The sequence below is a fragment of the Ambystoma mexicanum genome, chromosome 1q (genome assembly GCF_040938575.1).
Source record: "Ambystoma mexicanum isolate Mex_15411 chromosome 1q, UKY_AmexF1_1, whole genome shotgun sequence".
NCBI classification, from domain to species: domain Eukaryota; kingdom Metazoa; phylum Chordata; class Amphibia; order Caudata; family Ambystomatidae; genus Ambystoma; species Ambystoma mexicanum.
In genome coordinates this window covers 334,759,865-334,781,241 of record NC_090922.1, presented here as the reverse complement: position 1 = coordinate 334,781,241, position 21,377 = coordinate 334,759,865, and the positions used below count along the sequence as shown (strand labels likewise).

At 44.6% G+C, this 21,377-nt stretch overlaps 1 protein-coding gene across 1 annotated transcript in view; it reads right to left on the bottom strand.

Annotated features, from left to right (window-relative positions):
• PEPD (peptidase D) overlaps positions 1–21,377 on the bottom strand; it is a 1,156,120-nt gene that overhangs the window by 140,733 nt on the left and 994,010 nt on the right. The window contains exon 12 of the mRNA XM_069639310.1: positions 8,157–8,305. Within this exon, the coding sequence (XP_069495411.1) occupies positions 8,157–8,305 (149 nt within the window). The remainder of the gene's footprint in view (positions 1–8,156; positions 8,306–21,377) is intronic.

Below are 21,377 nucleotides of genomic sequence, written 5' to 3'. Positions count from 1 at the left end.
GGCGGAGTCCTCGGACGGGGAAGGCGACCGGTGACGGTGCTTCCGCGAGTGCCTAGAAGAGGCAGAGGAATGGCGGGAACCACTCTGGGACCGAGATCCCCCTGGATTTACGCCGACACAGAGAGTCACCCCTCGAATCGTCGGTCAAAAGCCCAGCGGATTTCGACTTTCAGGGTTTGGAAACCCTACCTACAGATAGCTTCTTCTTCCGCTCCCACAAGGCCTTCGACGTCAAAGACTGGAAATCATCACCGTCATCCGTGGCGTGGTCCTCGCGGAGGCACCAGAGGCAGACGTCATGCGGGTCCGTAAAGCGACATCTTGGAACCGCACTCCCGACACTTCTTGAAGCCCGACCGCGGGGTAGAAGACGAAGACATGATATCTTCACAAACAACCAAGTACAAAGAACTGATAGAAATCATAAGAACCGAGGCGCGCCGAGATTATGAAGTGAACATGTTCGCGGAAAAAACGGAACTGAGGCTACGGGCGTCGTGCGCCCTAGATATAACATCGGGTGACGTCAGCCGTCGGAGGAGGTCCTCAAAGGGGCGTATCGACGTCATTGACGCAGGAGCTGGAAATTTTCCGAAGCAGCACAGCTGTGGTGATTATCTGTCATAGATGAGGAATACATCCGAGGAACAAATCCCCTCAAAATATAGTGATACAAGGCCACCATACATGCGCAATTAAATGAGCTTAATTAGAGGAGAAAGACACCCTTCCTGATCTGTACCATAATATTATGGAACCCCTCAAGGCTATCCTATGTGGGAAAGAATTAAAGGAAGGAGAGATATTACGAATTTATGAAGCTATGATAGAACACATCCTCCCTGTGTAACGAAACCTGGGGGCATAATCAAAGCAGCCAATATCAGGCTGATTTTATAAAGAGCTAATAAACGATATTAAGAATGTGGAGATTATTGGTAGGGCCATGCTCTATGTTGCTAAAATACCTATAAAAAGACCATAAAACAAAAAAAGGCATTAGCAGGTGAAACATGAAGCTTGTGGTTGGATGCAGTGCAAAATAGAAATATTACTCACTTTTGGAAATTGATAATCCCAGTGGACACGGGAAAAGGGAATAGCACACATGGTAACATTATTGAACATGTGTGGCACCCCTTTTCGAAACCTGCATGCTGAATGTGGGAATCTTCACAAGCCTGTGAGTTGTGACGAGACCACCAACAATATAATTCACCATGAAGCTAAGTATTTTGCAATGACTGATATCAGGAATGCTATAATAGGGCAAAAAGACAGCAAAGCACCATGCCCAGATAAGGACCGGGCTTATTTGTTTAAAGCGGAACCCACGTTTTTGATGCCACTCTTTTACCGCCTATTTAATGCAATCATAGCTGAGCCAGAGGTACCTGCATGATGCATCATTGAAAGACATGGGGCTAGTAACCCTGTACAACAAGCATTGGCAATGCCATTAATTTTGGCATTTCCTGTTATTCCTTGAATTTAAAAGGCACCACGGTGCAAGGAGGAAAATTCAAAGTTTCAAAGGTGGATGTGATAAGGGGTGCAGGGACGGAGGAGGTCATTGATAGAGGGTGCATTGGTGATGAGCAAAAGGAAATATTAGTAAGAAAGGGTGAGAGTGTAAGAAACCAGCCACTCTGTGACAATACAGAGAGAGCACAGAGAGAAAGCATAGAAAGAGCCAGCACACAGAGAGAGAGAGAGAGAGAGAGAGAGAGAAAGAGAATGCAGAGAGAGAGAGAGGGGAAGCAGAAAGAGCGTAGAGGGTGAGCAGAGAGGGAAAGAAGAGACAGATAGCATAGACAGCACATAGAGACAAACAGCACAGAGAGAAACAGAGCATAGACAGTGCATTGAGAGAGACAGCACAGAGAAAGACGGCACAGAGAGAGAGACAATACATAGACAGGACAGAGAGAGTGGCAGGGCGGAGAGAGAGTGGCAGTGCAGAGAGAGACAGCAGATACTGACATCACAGAGAGCGAGAACAAGTGATAGCACAGAGAGACAGATAGAAAGGCAGCACACAGTGCTCTCTGTCCGCACGGGAGCAGGGACAGGCAGCGTTCCGTCTCGCGCTAGGCTCCCTAATTTCACACCACCATATCACAAAAATTGTGTTTCACTGCTCTTATTGTGCAGATTTAATTTTGTGGTGGTCACTTGTTTTAGATACACACAAGCTTCTAATCACCCCGCCACTGGAGCACAGGTGGCTTTAGAGTTTACTGTGCTGATACAATCCCAGACCTACAGCCCATGGCAGCCTGTCTTTCAATCTGCCTTTATTTTCTCTTTCAGTCTAAAAGAAAGAAAAATAAACAACGAGATAAAGAAGAAAATGATAGAAGAGGAAAAGAAAGAAGATGGCACACACGCAAAACTTCGATAAAGGGCCAATTGTGCTACAGTCCGATGTGTGGTTGGTTGTGTGGGGAATACAGAAGAGGCTGGGGTTATAAAAGGTGGAGGATGGTGGAGTGGCAGGAATGATGCCTGAGATATTCAGGAATAATATGACACTTCGATTCGAAATAAAAATCAGAAAAATGATCGCAGATTGAGCCAGCTAAAAAGCATAAACTGTGCAGTATAACATTATTCTCACAGCATACATACATACATCAGCGCCATTGGAAAAAAGCCCTGTCTTCCCATAACGCCTTAACAATAGTTATTCATACATCACATACACCAGGCTACTATTTGCTTCGAATTTCATCAACTCAAAATATATATATCCTGCATGGCGTGGAGAAGTGCAAAACCACTCTCGGAATGGTAAACCGCTCATGTAACAGCCAGGAAAAACAGCACCAAACTTTAAAATACCACGCTGATGGCATCACCATGGGTTTTGGCCACGTTAAGTATGAGAGAGATGCTTTCTGAAAAATGTTATATGTTATGCTGATTTATACCTCACACCACTACTACTCCCGAAATCCAAAGCATGCAATTGGTAAAAGGTGCGGGTTACCAATGGTGTGTGTGTATTACACGGCCTCAGGTAGCGGGCGTGTAGTTATGGTTAAGTTGCTAAATCCATAGGAAGACCACTTTTAGGGTGGCTTATAACGTTGTTCCCCCTGGAGGAATCCTCACCAAACTTTGCAAAAAAAGTATATGGCCCGCTCTGAATTTATTTAGCAAGTTTGGTGAGGTTTCGTGCAGGGGGGAAAAGTTATAGCAGGGAACCCAATTTTTTTTCCCCATAGACTGCATGGGCAAAAACTTGTGCACGGCTACAGCCCAAACGACTGGACGGATTTTCACCAAATTTGCGGCAGCAGCGGAGGATTGGTTCTGAAAGTTTGCTTTTGTGCTTTTGGTGGAAATCCGACCACTACTTTTGTTGCAAAGAACTCAACTGTACGCCTCAAAAAATGTGTGATATCTGGCTGCGCTCTGCAGACCCATTTTGATGTTCGCTCCATGGGCAGAAGTCTCGTTGGCTTGCAGTACGCCGTGATGTCGGCGAACATTGGTCACGGCCGGTAGTTGGCTGGAGGGAAGCGTGCTGTGCGTGAACGTTTTTGGAAACGCCGCCATGATGTATCGGAGGACAGTGCAGCGCCGAAAGGAACTGACAAACATAATGTAAGGCATGTGGTTGTGGGAGGAAGGGATGGAAAGGGTGGGGGGGAGAGAGAAGTGGTTCATCCAAGATGTGTGATTATTAGGTGGACGAAGACGGTGGTGTGCCTGCAGTATCCATGCATACTGCGCCAATTCGCCGGTTCCTGCACAGGCAACTACCATGTGTGGTGAATGCAGGCATACTTCATCACGGCATGATAGCTCGTGCCGCAACCTCTTATCGTGGTGACTTTTGGCAGCTGAACTGCAGAAGGGGAGTGCATTTCAAAACATATATTATGCCATGTGGTGGTGGGAAGGAGGGATGGAAAGGGTGGGGGAGTGAAAAGTGGTTCATCTGATATATGGAAATAGGTGGACGAAAACGACGTGCCTGCAGTATCCATGCATACAGCGACAATTCGCGGGTCTCTGCACAGGTGACTACCATGTGCACTGAATGCAAGCAGGCTTCGTTACGGCACGATAGCTGATGCAGAGACCTCTTTCCATGGTGACTGGTGGGAGCTCAACTAGAAGGGGGGTGCATTCCACATGACATGCACATTGTAACATAGCGTGTACTCAGGTGTGTTGCATGTGGTATGACTGTAGTCCATTTGATGCATGGATGGAGGCCTTGCACCGACAAATATGTGCTGTGTTTGCAATTAGGTTTGACATTGTTGCCTTCTGTGTGTGGTTCGTCAGCATTGCATACATTGTTGATTCCATGGGTGTGGTGCTTATTAGCACTTCCTACAGTGTTTACTCCATGGCTGCACCTAATGGAGTGAACAGTTCTGCAGTATGTGCACTGAGTGCAGTGTTGGAATACTGTCAGCATTGATCCGGGTAGGGTTGAAGTGCATCTTCTATGTGCATGGATACTGCAGTGTGCACAGTGGGTGCAATACTTAAATAGCGTGTGCATAGAAGTGGATAGGGGTGAAGTGCATATTTTATAGGATTGTGTAGTGTCTATTGCACAGAGTGCTGACTACTCTACTGCACTATGAGGTATTGCTGGTGTGTACTGAATAGAGTGCTGGGAGCACGACCATTGTTGTGAAAAAATTTTTGGTTTGGTTGGCTGTAACAACATACTATGTGAGTGAAAGTGGGTATGGGTGCCGGAGGCTGTGCTATGTTTATAGATTCTGCTAACTGTTGCATGCTTCCATGCATAGCTGTATTACGGTGCAGAGGTTGGTTGGTAGTAGTGGCGGTGGCTGTGGTACGTCTGTGGAGTGTGGTAGTTGGTCACATGTTGGCATGCATGGCTGCATCACGTTGCGGTGGGTGTGGGCAAGGCCTAGACTATTGGGTGCATGGCCAAAGACCGTAGGCCATGCACCCAAAAGCCAAGGCATACACCACACCCATTGCAGCAATGCAGTTTTGACTGCATCGCGCAGAGGGGGGGGGGGGTCCCCTTTACAGAAAGGTTGTGGAGCACATTTTACTCTTCATAGAGCACTAGAAGTGCGCTGACATGCATATATTGTTGGTTCCATGGTTGCGGTCATTGTTAGAACATCGTACGGTTTTCGGTGTATGGCTGGAGATTGTGCAGTGAAAAGTGCTGCACTGTGCCCACTGGGTGCAGTGTTGGTACACTGTCAGCATAGAAGAGGGTAGTGTTGAAGTGAATCTTCTATGTGCTTGGATATTCTGGTTTGTGTAGCTTCCTGGGAGTAGGACCACTGTTGTGAAGATTGTGTGGTTTGCTTGGCAGTGACACCATACTTTGTGAATGGAACTGCGTAGGGGTGGCGGAGGAAGTGGTATGTTTATGGAATCTGCTAACTGTTACATGCTTCCATACATCGATGTGTTATGGTGCCGGGGTTGCGCAGAAGTGCCGCAGGCTATGTTACGTTTGTGGAGTGTGGTTTCTGGCCACATGTTCGCATTCATGGCTCCATTATGTTGTGCTGGGTGTGGGCAAGCAGTAGACTTGTGTGCATGGTCAAAGGCATGATGGGTGCTGGTCTGGATGATTTTGGATGCTGAAATCGTGGATATTTTTCCAGAACTTTTTGAAGGTGCTTTGGAAGCACATGTGATGTGTACTCGGGAGTGTTCAACTGTAAATATGGAGTGCTGTACAGAAACGATTGTGTTGGATGCAAACTTCTTGGCTGTGATTGCTGCATACATGCGTGAATATTTCACAGTACTCAATGAGGGAGTGCTGGAAGAAGAACAGTGGACAGGGGAAAAAGGACTGTCCCTGCTTTAATGGGGTGTAGCCGTCACTGTAGCTGGGAAAGCGCATGTGCCACATTCTGACATTCTCAGCATGGTGGGCATGCGAACGGAACTGTGGGGATTATGGAATTAGGTGTCATGGGTGTGGTTCACAGGAAGGGGCAGTACTACTTTTTCCCCAATACTCTCTGTGTAATGAGGTTGATAGAGATGGAGAGACGCACAGTGCTGGTCGTGGGTGATACATCTGTGCAGTTTCGGAGGGATGGTTCGCCTTTCGCCTCTATCGTTACTGTGCAATTTGTCGTGGTGCATTATGGAGGTCTACATTTGAGTTATATGTCGTGTGGACGTTTTCTCCGTCACCTGAAGAAGTTGCTGAATGAGTGATGCAGATTTTTCCCACTGCCAAGGTTGTTTTATCAACCATTCCACCAAGAGGAGTATGGGACCATGCCGGTGTAATTTGTCCCCAGCCAGAGCTCGGAAGGTGTCTTATAAACAGAAGCATGACTGCATTTATGTGCACTGATGGGAGGTTCTCCACCCACTATGAGAGCATGAAGTTGCAAAATATACACTGCTTCCATGCAAATGGCATTTCTTTGAACGCCATTGGCAATACCATTTTCTTTTACACTGTGCAAGAAGCGTTGACCATAATTCGGTAAAAATTGAAGGAGGTGAAGCAAACGGACTCATACAAAGAGAAAAAACAAAAAAAGAGGTTGTTTGCAAGCACGTAAAAAAATAACGCGTATAAAAACAAAAAAAAAAAAAACTTTTCAGAGGGACCACGAAAGACCCGATCCCCTACCATGTTTCACACCCACCTACCCCACCCCTTCCTGGCAGGAAAACTCTGCAGATTCCGCCGTCGTGTCAGGATTACACGTGCCACATCCATCCATTTTCAGGATGGGATCCATGGCAATGGGACTGTGGCGGCAAAGGCATTGCTCAATAAGGTTTGTAGTTGTGGTGTGTATGCAGAAACTGTGGCAGAAGGTCTCTTTGTACAAAGAAGTACCAAAGGCTATGGTGAAAGTGTGCAGGGTAAGGGGGAGGCATTATGTTTGCATGCATGCACTGTATGTACTTGTTTGAAGTTGGTAACATGCATGCAATGCTGCTTTTGTGCTATAATTTTTTTAACGTTTGTAGTAAGTGGGGTACTGCGAAAAAAAATAAACCTGTGAAGTGTACAAGATAAGTGGCAGGCATCTGTTATGAAAGCAATGTGTGTATATCATATGATGTTAAATTGTAGGATATGGCATTTATAATGTACCTATACACAAGTTTTGCAAGGCGGAACGAGGCAAGGGAGGGGGAACAGAGTGGAGACAGAGACAACAAACCTACTAGGGCAGGTGTCAATCAGATCGCCCAAGTGCATGGGTAAGGGTAGGGGAAAGTGCAGTACATGGGAAGAAGAACAAATGACAATAATTAAAAATGCAGCCTGATTGTGGCAAGTGCAAGGATAAGTGGAGACATCAGGTGGTGGTGGAACTGTTAGGGATACAGAAAATGGTCCCCAAATGCGGGGTTTGCCAGAAAGGCAGGGTGCGACTGGTGGGGAAGGTGGCCTGGGTCCGACATCAGAGAGTGGCCAGGTAACCAGTGAAGAATCAGTTGCAGCCAGGAAGTCAGTCAAGGAGAGGAGGAGAAAAGGCAGTTGCAAAGAGAAAGGTCTTGAGGTGCTTCTGGAACTGGCGATGGTTCTCCTCAAGTTTTAGGGAGGCTGTTGCAGAGGAAGGCCCCAGCTGAAGAAAGATCTACCACCAACTGGTTGCTTGCACAGGCGACTGACCCTGAGTGAAATGGAGGCGGGTGAGGGAAGAGCTTGAGCAGGGAGATATTTCGGAAGTGAGAGTTGAAGGTATTGAGGTCCCAGGGCCCGGATGGCCTTGTGCATAATGCAGAGGGTTTTCACCTTATTTCTCGCAGCCACTGGCAGCTATTGCAGACATTTCTGTCCAGGAGAGATACGATCCCTGGGCTTGAGGCCAAGGACAAGTCACGCAGTCCTCTTCTGGATGAGTTGCAGAGGGCGGGGAGCAGAAGCGGGCAGATTTAAAAAGAGGTGCTTGCAATAGTCCAGGCTAGGAAGAACCACAGCTGTACCGACTGTGACCTTTTGCATGGAGGTTCGTTCCATGCTGCATACATAACGTGAATGCCTTTCAATGAAAAGCATGTCTCGAATATATAGCTCAGCCTTCGGCCTACTTCCAGGACCTCATTAGCACGTCACCATACATGTAGTTCAATATTGTTTCTTTGATTCGTATACCCGTGTGGGTGCGCCGGGATGGAGCAACGTTTCCACAGTGAGCTTGCTGTACCTGGTTTTACAGCCTTCATCACAGCACGAGACGAGTGCAGCACAGCCTCGTAGATGGCCTTCTGGTCTGCAGTGAACTTCCCATTTGCAGGAAACGTGCACGTAATGTCCGACCCATAGCAGTAATACTCTCCGCCCATATCAAACAAGCTAGGAAAAAAAAAAGAAACATTGTCAATTCATTCCTATATTCCACTTCGTGCAAACATGACTGCTGTAAATAGCATTCCGTTCTTTAAAATAAATTATTTGTGTTTTTATGGTTAAATAAACCTTTTAACACATATGAACAGAAGAACATAATTTAAAAACATATAATCTTAAATACATGTTAAAAACATTATAAAAAAGAGGAGTACATATTTTCAGGTACAATTAATTTCTCCAGTCACATACTAGGTTCGTAAGGTATTCCATTCAATTCCAAGTGGCCACATATATCCGATTCTGATAAAAATTATTTCTCACAAGTGTCCAACATTACCGTCCATGGGAGGAAACCGGACCAATATAGGTGAACAGATCTGTTTCAAATTAAGTGCTTGATTTGTGAAAGAATTAGTGCCAGGGCTCAAATATTTCCTAGCACACCCATGACACAGCAGGACGGGTAGCTTTGCGCTCACTGTTGCCACCATCCACGTCTACTTCCCTCAATGTCAATATGTATGGGGGTTAAAGCTGCAACTCTCACTGGCTCATTGGGGTTGGTGGTGGATGTATTAACTATGATTTACAAATTCAATCAACATAACATAAAAAAATGTACTTGGTGCAGGGTCGGACTGGGGCATATAAAAAGTGGCCCACATTTGCAAAAGGCAATTCATTCCTTTTGTGACAGACTGTGAGTAGTACCTAAGGGGGCGGTTTTTGATAAAATGTGATGCAAATTGTGCATTTGAAAGAATATGTATATAACAACACTGGTCAAATCTAGTAGTCGAATGGTGAAGTAAATGACCAAACTGAGAACTGCGTCCCGGATACCTCGCACTTGGCTTTTAGAGGGGGATACATTTTTCTTATTATTTTTTTTAACCTAAAAGGTTTTTATAAGAGTGTTCTGTGAAACTATGTCTTTGACAACATTTCGTGCATTTTGGATCCATGGGCTATGTCGTGGATGACATTGAGTTAGAGTTTAAAATGAGATTTAGAATGTTTGCCGCGGCCGTCACCCAAGTGGTCTTCTCTCCTCCGATCAGGCGAGACCACCACAGTTATTCGTGTATATACGATGACGCAAGAATGTTTTCCAAATAGGGATTTCTGATATAGTCGACTGCTGGACACAAGTAGAAGATGTCGAATTGTTTCCACCGCTGCCTGGTTATTGCAGAATCTGCATATGTTAGATGTTGACTGGTTTCTAATCTTTAAGATTTCATTAGTGGGTAGAAGGTTCAGTCGTGCTCTCAAATAGATTTCTGAGCTTCCTGTTTGGGTATTTTACCAGGAAAGCTTATGACTCGTGGAGCTTCCTTGCCTGTAGTGGAAGATGGGCCGCAAGTTTGTATTTTGCGGCTGAGTCCAGCGTGGTGATTCAGTCTTTCTCGTATAATCTTTTTTGTGTTTTTGTTGGATTCTCTGGGAGTTCCTTTTTTGTGCTTTGGATCTCCTTCAATTTTTCGTCCTGGATTTTTATCCATTTATTTAGATGCAGACTTTGCACGCCTGTATGTTCTTCAAGTATGGCGTTCAGAAGTTTTGGACGGTCGTCAAGGAGGATTTTCCTATATAGCATCATAGTATTGCGTTTGGTGACTCCCTTCAGCGATAGTTGGCTTAGTTCTCGTCTTATAAGCACAATCGGAGTTGACTTGGGGAGGAGGAGAACCTTTCTCCAAAAGTAGCTTTCCAATTCTGTCCAGATCTGAGTTGGCAAGGATTGCTTCCGCTCCATAACAGATGGAGGGAACGACCTTTGCTTTGTAGAAGTTTAAGAGGGGCACAAGACAAAAGCGGCCAAATTTCATATCTACAGCCTGTGCTTGGGTTGTTAAACTTCTGATTTTTGTGCGTAGTGCAGTTTGCATTGCCTTTTCCTGATTTGAATTGTCCAACATCACTCCCAGATATTTAAACTCAGTTACGCTCTCTATTGAAGCGCCTTCGATTTGCCATTTACATTTTTTCGAGCTTCCTTCACATTTGCCAAGGGTTAGTATTTTAGTCTTACTTTTGTTGATTTCCAGATGGTTATTGGCAATGTATTTGGCAAAATCTGTCAGCTGTCTCTGAAGACCGATAGCTGTTTGATCAAGTATGATATCGTCTGCATAAAGCAGTCTTGAAATTGTACTTTTGCCTAACTGTGGAGGGAAGGATCGCACCTCTTTTTCCGAGTCTTTGAAGTCTCCCATGTAAGACAGGAAAAGGGCTGGAGCCAAGGGACATCCCTGTTTGACTCCATGATTTGTTGGTATTGCTGCCGACAATAAGCCTTGGTTGTTTAGTCGTACCTGCATTCTGGTGTTTTTATGTAGCGATATTATCGGTTGCAGGATTTCTTCCGGGCATCTCCACCTTTGTAGTTTTCCCCACAGGATGTGCCTGTCGACTTGATCGAAGGCCTGGCTTAGATCTATAAATGCCAGGTAGAGTCGGGTACCTCTTGCCATAGCCTTTCCCTTTAGGATACTAAGGATCAGGATGTTTGTTGTAGTGCCCATATTTTTCTTAAAGCCTGACTGGAAAGGATCTTCACATTCTGCTTTTCATGACCAGTTTTGAAAACAACAAAGTAAGAGAGAGCCGTATACCTTGCCGATCACGTCTAGTAAAGCAATCGGCCGTAAATTTGCAGGGTTTTCCCTGCTTCCTTTTTTGTATATAGGAACCACCACAGATGACGTCCAAGAGTCCGGGAGTAGCTTTGTTTCTGCACAGCGTTCTAAGACAAGGCTCATAAAGACGGACCATTCCTCCGGATGTTTTTTCAATTCGATGTTTGAAAGGCCATCTGGTCCAGGGGCTCTGGAGTTTGAGTTTTCGTATTACTTCCAGAACGTCCGACTTGTCGTTGAGATTTACCCATGGTGGCTCCTCTCTGTGGCATTCATGGTCATTTTCTTCATTCCGGAGGTCAAGATTTTGTCTCACGCCTAGAAATAGGTTTTTGTAGTGGGCTATCCATGTTTCTTCTGATATGGAAGTAGTTAGTACGTTGTTTGTTTGACGGTCCGTAGATCTGATTAGAGCCCAAAATTTCCAGGCGTTTTTCCCGCATAGCTGTTTTAACATCTCTTCCGAGTCGTTTTGATATAGAGTAAGGCAGTGATTTTTCAGCCAGGCTTTATAGTTTTTGGATGCCACCAAGAAAGCTTTTCTTTTTTCCGGAGTATTATCTCGTACTGCCGCTCTTTTTGCTGCTCTCACGAGTCTTCTTTTGACTACCAGGATGGCGTCATATTTGTGAGCACAGGCTTCCGGTCTTGGCCTGTTGGTTACTCTCGAGTTTTTAGATGTGATAACGAGTAGACAATAATACGGCTTAATATTGGTTTGATTTGGGCGCCCCATCAGAGAGCAATTAGTTGCTAGTTTGCAGATGTTTTAGCACTCAGCGCCAGCCGTTTTTGATTTTTAGATACTTCCAACTCGAAGTCTATTGAATGGGGCAATTTCCTGAGGCCAATCCATGTTGCAGCCAGGAGGTTGTGATCACTGGCTGCAGTTTGTATCACATCAAAGGAAGTTATTGCAGGAATTAGGGAGTGGGAGACAAAGATGTAGTGAATAGTAGCTGTTGTTTTTTCACCTTCCCAGGTCGGCAAGCGTTTTTTTTTTGCGTAAACACTGTCCAGGTTAACCAGTTCCCATGAATCCATCAGGGTAAGCCACGCACGGCCGCGGTCCTCTGCCAAGGTGGTTCGTGGTGAGGCGTGTTTCTTAATGCAAACTGCATTAAGGTCTCCAAATATAATTAGGTAGGAAACCTGGTGTTCGATGTAGGACCGATCTATCTCGTTTTCCAGCAATTTGATGAAGTTTTCATTCGAGATCGCTTCTGGGTTCCAGTAGGTGTTAATAATGGTGGCTAGTACTGTTTTGATCTTCCCGTTTTCCATATTCTGTTGGTTCCATGTAACTAGCACCGTTAGTAGGAATAATGATGTTGTGAGGATTTCTTTCACAAAGATTCCTTTTCGAAGCCGGATAGCTGTTATAAGGCCGGAGAACGGAGGTCCTCTAGTTCCTTTATTTGCCGGTGCATGTGCTAGTTCGTATCCATCTAGAGTTGGTTTTGCCATTAACCATGTTTCCTGGAAACACAGGATATCGAAGTTGGCCAGGTTTACATCGCCAGGGACAGTCAGGTGGGAAAAGCCCAGAGTATTCCATGAGCCCAATCGAAGTGTTGTCGCTTCTAGCTTTTGTTGCATAGTTCGAGCGGGCATCGATGGAGTCACGGATTGCTATTTTCGGTTTGCTGACAGGGCTTTCGGGATCCATGCCCACAGTTGTTTTAAGGAGGTCAAGTTGATTTGATCTTGTGCGTTTTTTCCTATTGTGGCAGGGTCCTGCACCAATGTTCTTTTAATTGAGGTTAGGGGTCCCAAAGGCCGTCTTTTCAATTTATCCTCGGCCATTGGCAATGAGGCTTCTTCATCTGCCTCACTCCCTTGAGTTACACTCGATGTACTGTTGTGTGAGCTGGAGATTTTGTCCCTCTTCTTCCTTCTCGATTGTTTCTGGTCGGGGCTTGAAGTTTCTAGATGTCCCTTTGGATGCCGTTTCGAACTGTAGGAGCTGGTGTTTGTGGATCGACCAGTGGTGTTGTCTTCTCTGTTTGATGTCCTCCTCGTATAACGCTGCAGGGACTTTGGGGTTTGTTGGGAACTCTTGATTTCCGTTAGGTCGTAGCCCAGTTTGAGCAATTTATCTGATGCATCTCGCAACTTTTGTGTAACTCTTCCAGACGTGATATGCAGGAGGGTTGTTGCTTGTTTTGCTTCATGAGTTGGTTCAACTCGTATTAGATCTTCTGTTCTTATTGAAGAGAGGGTGGATACGCTGTTGAACAGTTTTAAAACTGTTCCTCTGTTTAGAATAATGTATTCTCGACTGTCCCTCAATTGTTCTATTTTAAATGCAGGTCGAGTTTCGCCCACCTTTTGTTGAAGGGCGTCTTCGCCTCTGATTCGTTTTTTTTCTTCTTTGGGCCGCCTGTTTCCTGGGGTCGGCCACTCTTCCGAGTGAACATAGTTGCTGTGCCTCCGTGGGGGGGTATTGCGTCTGGTTTCCGTGGAGTCCGTTCTGTTCGAGTGCTTTTAGGACATTGAGGTAGCCGCCTTGGATCGATAGTGGCGTGAAGGATCTCTAGAGGAACCTTCCTGTGGTTTAGATGGATGCACTGTTTGTCCCCAATCTTTACTGTTTGTTGTCTTCTTGCATCTTTCTTCCAAAGTGAGGAAAAGATGGTCCTCGTTTTCCTCGGGCTTAGGTTTTGCTGACTTGTCCTCGCCAGGGCGGGGTTGGTGCAGGGGAGAAGGGCTGAGCCCCCATTATCTGAAGGTGGATCTTCAAGGTGTTGGCTTAGGTTCATAAGTGCTTCTTCCTCGAGGAATTCCTCTGTCGTTTTCGGAGATCCGATGGAACTTGCTGTCGTTGTTAAGTCGACATAGGTGTGGCTAATCAGGTCGTTGGGCTTGTTTAGTTGGTTATTTTCCCTCATTTTTTTCTCTACAGTGATTTTACTTGTGGTAGCTGATTTAGACTGAGCTTTCTTCTCTGTAGGAGGCAAGCAGAAGACCAGCTGTGTTTTCCCTGTTAGTTGGTCCTTGGTTGTTTTCCTTGGCTGGTCGAAGATGACAAAATCCCTGTTGGCCGTGGACTGTCTCTAATACAGTGGTTTTTTCCAGGGCCGCTGTAGATAAAAACAGTACTTCTTCACTGATGCAGTTGTTTTTAATTGACCGCGCTTTCTGGGCTTCAAGCTTCCTCTTGTCAACCGGACAATTGACCGGAGCAGTATTTCTCGTGAGGTCTATTGACTGGGTGTTTGCTCTGTGGTCTATGGCCGTCTGTTTGACATTTGGCCCCGGGTGCTAAAGCTATAAGGTTTTCTTCCGAAGCCTTTGAGGTTTGACAGGCTACTGACTTGGTTGTTATGGACCTTGTCATTTGGTTGTGCAGAAAATCTTCTTGTTGATGGGAACGTAGTTCCGATGGTGCCTCTTGGCTAGAGCTCCTGACTTTGCTTCCGTCGCCATGATGAATCATCGCCATCATAGCTGATAAAGTGCTATGATCTTTTAACGTATCGTTTAGGGACTTGTATAGTTTCGTGAACGGTGTCAGTGCTATACTCACTACAGACATGATAGCAAATATGTCCAGTTCCTTTTTTGGGGAGTCTATATTTGCGGTAGATGGAGGATCGCTCAGCCTTTGGGATCAATGTGGGGGGACTGGTGTTGACGATTGCGAGTCCCTTCTTGGTGGTCGCATGTAGGATGGTGTTTGCTCCCTTGAGGGTGATTGAACTTTGCGATTAGATTTGTTTTGCAGGTCAAATTGTGAAGTATCCAGATCTTTAGTGGCTCCATTCCTTCCATTTTTTTTTTCTGACGTATCATCCTCTAGAGAGATTGGGTCTGGTACCTCACTCACAGAGACTGTCATGCGCTCTGGTTAAAGTTGCAAAGCTGCATTAGTAATGGGGTTGCCGGACTCTAGGTCGGAAGTCGGTGTACGTTTGTTTAGTCGCTCCTTCTGCAACCCACTGTATTCTATTTGTGGGGAGTTGATGGCGCATAGCTTTTGTAGTCTTTGGCGCTCCTCCAGTAAGGCCAATTTGGGATTTGGAGGCTCTCTATATTCTGGCTGAGCCACGACAGGAACCGGTTGTGTGCCGGCAATCTCTAGGTCAATGTCTTGGTGAGGATCCGTAACTTCGGTAGTGAATACTACCTCTAGCATTTCACTGTCTGTAATTTCGTTTATTCTTTCAAATTTGCGTTTGTGCTGCTTTCCCCAAAAATTTTTTAAGGTGTGTAAAGAACTTGATTTTCTGGAATCTATGTTTATGCCCTTTTGATGTTGGGTAATTTTCTTTTTTGTACAGAGGGTTGATGTGTTTAGGTTTTTTATGTACTGTCCCTGGGTTTGTCGCTTTTTTGTTCCCTCACTCGGTTTCTCTGAGTGTCCCACAGTTCGAGTTTTTGATGAGCGTTGTGTTATTTTCCATTTGTTCTTATTTGAGCCCTCCTCCATTGATGTTTTTTTGTTTTCCGTGTTCGGTGAGGGTGCAACATCCGAACAGCTGCTATTGTAGTCTTCTTGGTCGGGTGTAGTCCTTTTACTTGGTTTAGGGACCTGGAAGGCCGGGACTGGCAGCGTCCAGGGAACTGTTAATGGCGGCTGCACTCGAGAGATTAACATCTTCTACGATACTTAAAGGCTGAGCCTCCGAACTGCGCTCGTCGGTTCCATTTTCGAGTTCTTGGTCTCCCCGCGTCAGCTACCCCCTTGAGTCCTCAGGGGTGCTGGGTGGCCGACGATCTTTGCCGGAGCCTCTCGTCTCTCCACACACTTCCTCCGCTTCCATGGTTGCCACGGGCCCACCCCTGACGCTCGACGCCCGCTGTCCTCCGACAGGCTGGGCAGAGCCTTCGGTCATGGAAGACCCGACGCTCGCAGGATTCGAGGGAAGGGGGGGAGAATGAGGTAAGGCTTTTTTCTCGGGCTTGTTTGCTGGCTGCTGTCTTCTCAGAGGGCTCACGGGGTCCTCTAAGGAGCCTAGCTCAAAGCTCGGCTCCAACAACAGGGATCCTGCGCCCCGGTCCAGCTGTGCATGTAGACGAACTTCGTCACGTTTGTCATGGTGGCTTGGGATAGTAGTGGAGGGCGGGAGGGCAATGTTCAGCCTGGGTTTTTTTATAGTTTGCAAGGTCGTTGAATTTACCTTTGCATTTCTATTCGAGGCGTTGGATGTTACAGCCACCGTTTCCTCGCTCAAGAGTCTCTGTAAAGGAAGGGAGACTTGTTTTTCCTCTGGTACGGCGTTTCCCTTTGCAGACGTTATTGTTGTTCTTACGTCCGCTTTGGGTTTGAAACTCTCGAGTTGGCGACCTTCAGCTGCCGGGCTCAGCAGGGTTGCGTCTATGGCGTCCATGTCGGCCATAGACTGCCAAGACTGCTTCTACTCTGCCACCTACTCTGCGCTGCTCTGCGGCTGAATGGGGTTTTTGTAAGTGCTCCTCCCCCAGCACTCGCAATGAAGATAGTAGACAGACTGTCAGATTCGGATTTAGGAAGCAAGTTGCAGGGACTGCCAATACTGCTTCTACTCTGCCGCCTACTCCTCTGCACAATTGTTTGAGCGAGTTCAGTGCTATTTATTTAGAAGAAGACATATAGGGCCTCATTCCGAGTTTGGAGGTAACCACGCCGCTATTTGCAGCATGGCTGCCTCCAAACTTATTCCGATTCCGCCCTGGTGAATGGAGTAAATACCGGTCCATTCCAAGGTTGGAGTGACTGGTAATTCCCCATTCACCAGGGCCCTTCCCCATTCCCATTTGAGCCCCCATGGGGCTCAATGGGAACGGTGAAGGCGCTAATAACGGTACCGTAAATTATGGTCCCGTTATTAGCACTAAAGTCCCTTTGCGGGTCCCGTCCTGAACGCCTGCTAAAAGCAGGCGTTCAGGACGGGACCCGCAAAGGGAACTCGTAGTAGGGCGGTAAGGGTTTAACGGCACTGGTCTCGTTACCGGTGACCGTTAACCCTTACCGCCCTACTCGGAATGAGGCCTATAGTCTTCAGTGGTCAGCAGACACGTGTTTCGACCTCTAGGGTCTTTATCAACGCCTGTTAAAATCCAGTCTTGGATTAGTTGTTGTTTCACAACAAAGCCCTTGAAATTCAGTCATGGCCAACTTAACTAGCGCGTTCCTGTTGATGTAACCCATAATGCTATCTCCCCCATAATGCCATTTTGTATGTCATCATGAATCCCGTCTCCTATAATATGTATGTGCTCATGGGCTTTGCAACCGGAATGTGCTGAGTTAAGCTGGTCATGAATTCCCACATCGGCTGAATTTCTAGGGCTTTGTTGCGTTAAATCGTTTATACCAGAGGTTTTTTTTTTTACAGGCCAGTGGCTTAGCGATGCATACAATACTTTCTCCTACTTTATATTCTACAATACATAAAATAGTATGAATCACTTTCCAACCGTGCATTTACATATACTTTACTAGGAACATACTTTAACATTACTTTTCAACCAACAAATAAAAATATCTAAAACAAAGCACAAATACAAAGATAAAAAAAAAAAACACAGGTGCTAATAACGCAGTATCAACATTCAGCCGCCTCTAGAAGTTATTTTTTTTAAAAGGCACAAGCAAGTGAAAAGCTGGATCTCACCTTGCAAAATACAAACACACTAACTACCAAAATAATAGTTACTCCTCCACCTACATGACAAAACCAAAAAAATTACCTCCAAATTAGTACCAAAAGAGTAACACTCAACACAACGTAGGCAAGCAACATCATGTCAATGTGACACCAATTAATATGGAATATAAATATTGTCAGTACAAGAATCAGTAATGCTACCTCAGTATTAAATGCATTACTATGTTGGAAATACAGATCTTTTGAACTATATGAGTGTAACTGTCATTTCGTATGAATTTTGGTGTTAAGTTTGAATAATTTCGAGGATGGTAACTCCATTAAAATCATATTTGATGTAACAAGATGAAAATAAGTAAGTGCTAAAGAGAAAACAGAATGCATTTTTGAATGATTGATTGGGAGACTCAACCCAAATAGGAGTGCGCTAGGACTACCTATTGGTACCAATGGGTTCTTTTGGTTAGTTTGTTTGGACCCAATGTAAAGAGTCCCGTCCTGGTGCACCTGAAGAAGTTGAAAACAAGTGTTGAGCACTGTTGAACATTGTAGAAGGATCTAATACATAAGTTGTGCACCACCATTTTTGTATTTTGTTTTAGATTAGGTTGCTGTGTATATTCGAGGTGGCACATCAGATAACTAGGGAATAAAGATCCAAATCAATATGTCGTTTGCTAAAAAGGATTCAAATACACCCAAAAGAGCAGAGGTCTTAGGCTTCAGTGAAGACGAGGCACGTAGAATATTAGGTCTAATTAATTCCACCACCGAAGATCTATTGTCGAAAGATAAACCACGCAAATTGATTGAATAGAACGCTTAATCTGGAGGGAAATTAATTCCACCACCGAAGATCTATTGTCGAAAGATAAACCACGCAAATTGATTGAATAGAACGCTTAATCTGGAGGGAAATTAACTGCAAACTACATGCCTCCACTCTGGCTCAATAGCTTCGAGCTCAAAGAATCCCACGAGGGCTCAGGGTTTGTCATTGGAACCAACATTGTGCAAGGAAAATTCAGCATTTGTGAAGAAGTGGCAACAAATCCTTAACAAATGTTCACTGGACTTAATAATATTAATGATTATAAACAAAGGAAAAGGCATAGAAAGACAACCAGAAGGAGGGGTGGAGAGAGATGAAGAAGAAGGTTGAACTTTGCCATCCTCCACATTAAACACACAAGTGTATTTATTTAGAAAGAAACCCACCAGAAGAGGTAAGAAGAAAAACCCAACTAACACAAACAAAGAAAAGTTAGTGATTAATATATCGAGTATTCAACTTTCCCAATTCCAAAAGACGGTGCTACAGAAAGGCTCATCTTTTGTTCCTGAACACACAAGCACTTTGTTACAAGAGAAGATTGAGTTCTTCAAACTGATGAGGAAATTGAAAGGTAAGGTTTTCTTTGAAACTATGGAAGAAATCGCTGAACAAGGACCACCAGAATTTTTAGAGATTAAACCTGAAGGCAATTTTACTCCTATATTAACCGCATTTGACAAAAGGGTACTTGAGGACTTAAGTAAGATAACGTTTAATCAAAGCAGGCATATGCATTTTACCAATAGGGAAAGACAGACACTCAAGAGCCTTCTAGAAAATCAGAAAATTATCTTTTAAAATGTGGACAAAGGAGGGGCCCTTGTCATTATGGGCAAGAAAGATTACTTGAAGGATATTAATAGGCAATTTGTGGACAGGGAAACATATGGAGAAGTCCAATATGACCCAACTGAGCAAGTAAAAGACACAATTTTAAGAAGTGGTAGAAGACGCTGAGAATCAAGGAATAATTACTAAACACACAAACACATTTTTAACAGTGGAACATCCAGTCATGCCACTGCTATATATGCTACCTAAGATTCACAAGAGTTTTAAATCGACCCACCGGGGCAACCAATCATTGCTGCCATGGGGAGCTTGTTGGAAGCATTTGCTCAGTATCTCGACAAAGCAATACAACAGCTGATCCAAAAAAGCACAACTTATCTCTGGGATATTAGTGATTTTCACTCTTTATCATGGAAGTAACATCTCTATACACAAACATTGGACATGAAGCAGGGATGGAAGCCATAGAATGGTTTCTGCTTTCCACGGAAACTTACAAGGCTGATAAGGTGTCCCTTATGACCCTCTTAAAATTGGTACTGACCAACAACCTTTTCAAGTTTAAAGATCGCCATTTTGGGCAGATATCCAGTGCAAGTATGAAGGCGGCGATGGCGCCCAGCTTAGCAATTACCGAAATGTTTTACTTAGTGACAGAATTTGTCCTAAACTCCGAAAGAGGGCAAGAACAGCTGGGGATTTACCAGATACATAGATGATGTATTTGGCATTTGGACAGCCCAAGCAGAAGAATTTGAGAACTTCTACAAAGTAATGAATGACATGCATCCTCCGATTTATTTTACGACAAATCATAGTTACACCAAAGTTAACTTCTTGGACGTAGAAGTGTATGCTGAAGAAAACCTGCACAAAACCAGAGTTTTCACTAAAAGTACGGACAGGAGCAGCCTACTTCTGGCAATGGGTTTGCATCCGAAAAGGACACTTGAAAGTGTCCCGACTAGCCAGTTCATGAGGTACAGACGTAACATTACACCGACTGAAGAGTATAACAGGCAGGTCTGCGATCTGAAAGATACATTTATCCAGAGGAGGTACGACCCAGGATTCATTTAATTTGTCTCAAAAAAGGTAGAACAAATCCCAAGAGAAGATTTACTTAAATCAAAAGCTACCAAGGAAAACCCCTCATTGGTTTATTTTCCCACATATTCAGTGCAAAGTCAGAAAATCAAAGGCATAATCAAAAGGAATTGGGACATTTTAAAACTGGACAGTACTTTAGAAAAACTGTTCCCAGTTCCACCCCATTGTTTGCCTACAAGAAAAGCATGGCACTAAGAAACATGCGGGTAAAAGAGCATAGAGAACATCGGAATAGGATTAAATAGACAGGGACTCAGCCGTGCTATAACAGCCAACACTGCAGGAATATCCTGAAAGGGGATGCCAATACAGATCCACAACACATGCAAGAAGATCTCCCTGAGGCATATGAGGACTTGTGACTCTTCCAATATGGTTTATAGCATAAAATGTCCATGTGGCATTTATTATTTAGGTATGAAAACATGCTGGACAGAGCACACGTCGGATATCAGAACAAAGAACCCTAAGTCCCCGGTAGCCAGGCACTTCCTAGAGCCAAAGCACAGTATTGCACAGATATAATTTGTAGTTTTATAAAAGTGGTGATGCCCAACAGAAGGGGAGATGTACAGAAAAGACTGTTACAGCAAGAGATGATAGGGATAGAGGCTTTGGATGCATTAGCCCCAAGGGGTACGAATTTAAGAGTGGAACCAATCATTTCTTTTTATAAGCGACCAGTTGGTGACTTATTCCTCAGATAGTGAACAGGCCAGAGATTTGGAAAGAATTAATACTGATTAGCTTTAAGCTTCTGTTGGTCTAAACTGATTGAAATAGAGAAGAGTATGACTGGGTATCTGGTCCGGGAGAGAAATATGAACAATGACATGGGACCATTTATGGCAGCAGCTATAGATTGTTAAGATTACATGTGGAAGCAGTATGATGAGATCATTGGGGAAGAGGAATCGGTTCCCGTAATGAGTTAAAAGTAACTGTTTAGACAGGACCTTGCAGTCAAGATGCTTTGTGGGAAATGAGCAAGGTTGGAGATGAAAGCAGGGTCAATGAACATACTTGTTGACCCTTAGGAAGGAGAGAGTGATTAATATGCATAAGAGTAAGTTCTAGGCATTCTCCCAGATGAGTTATGATCG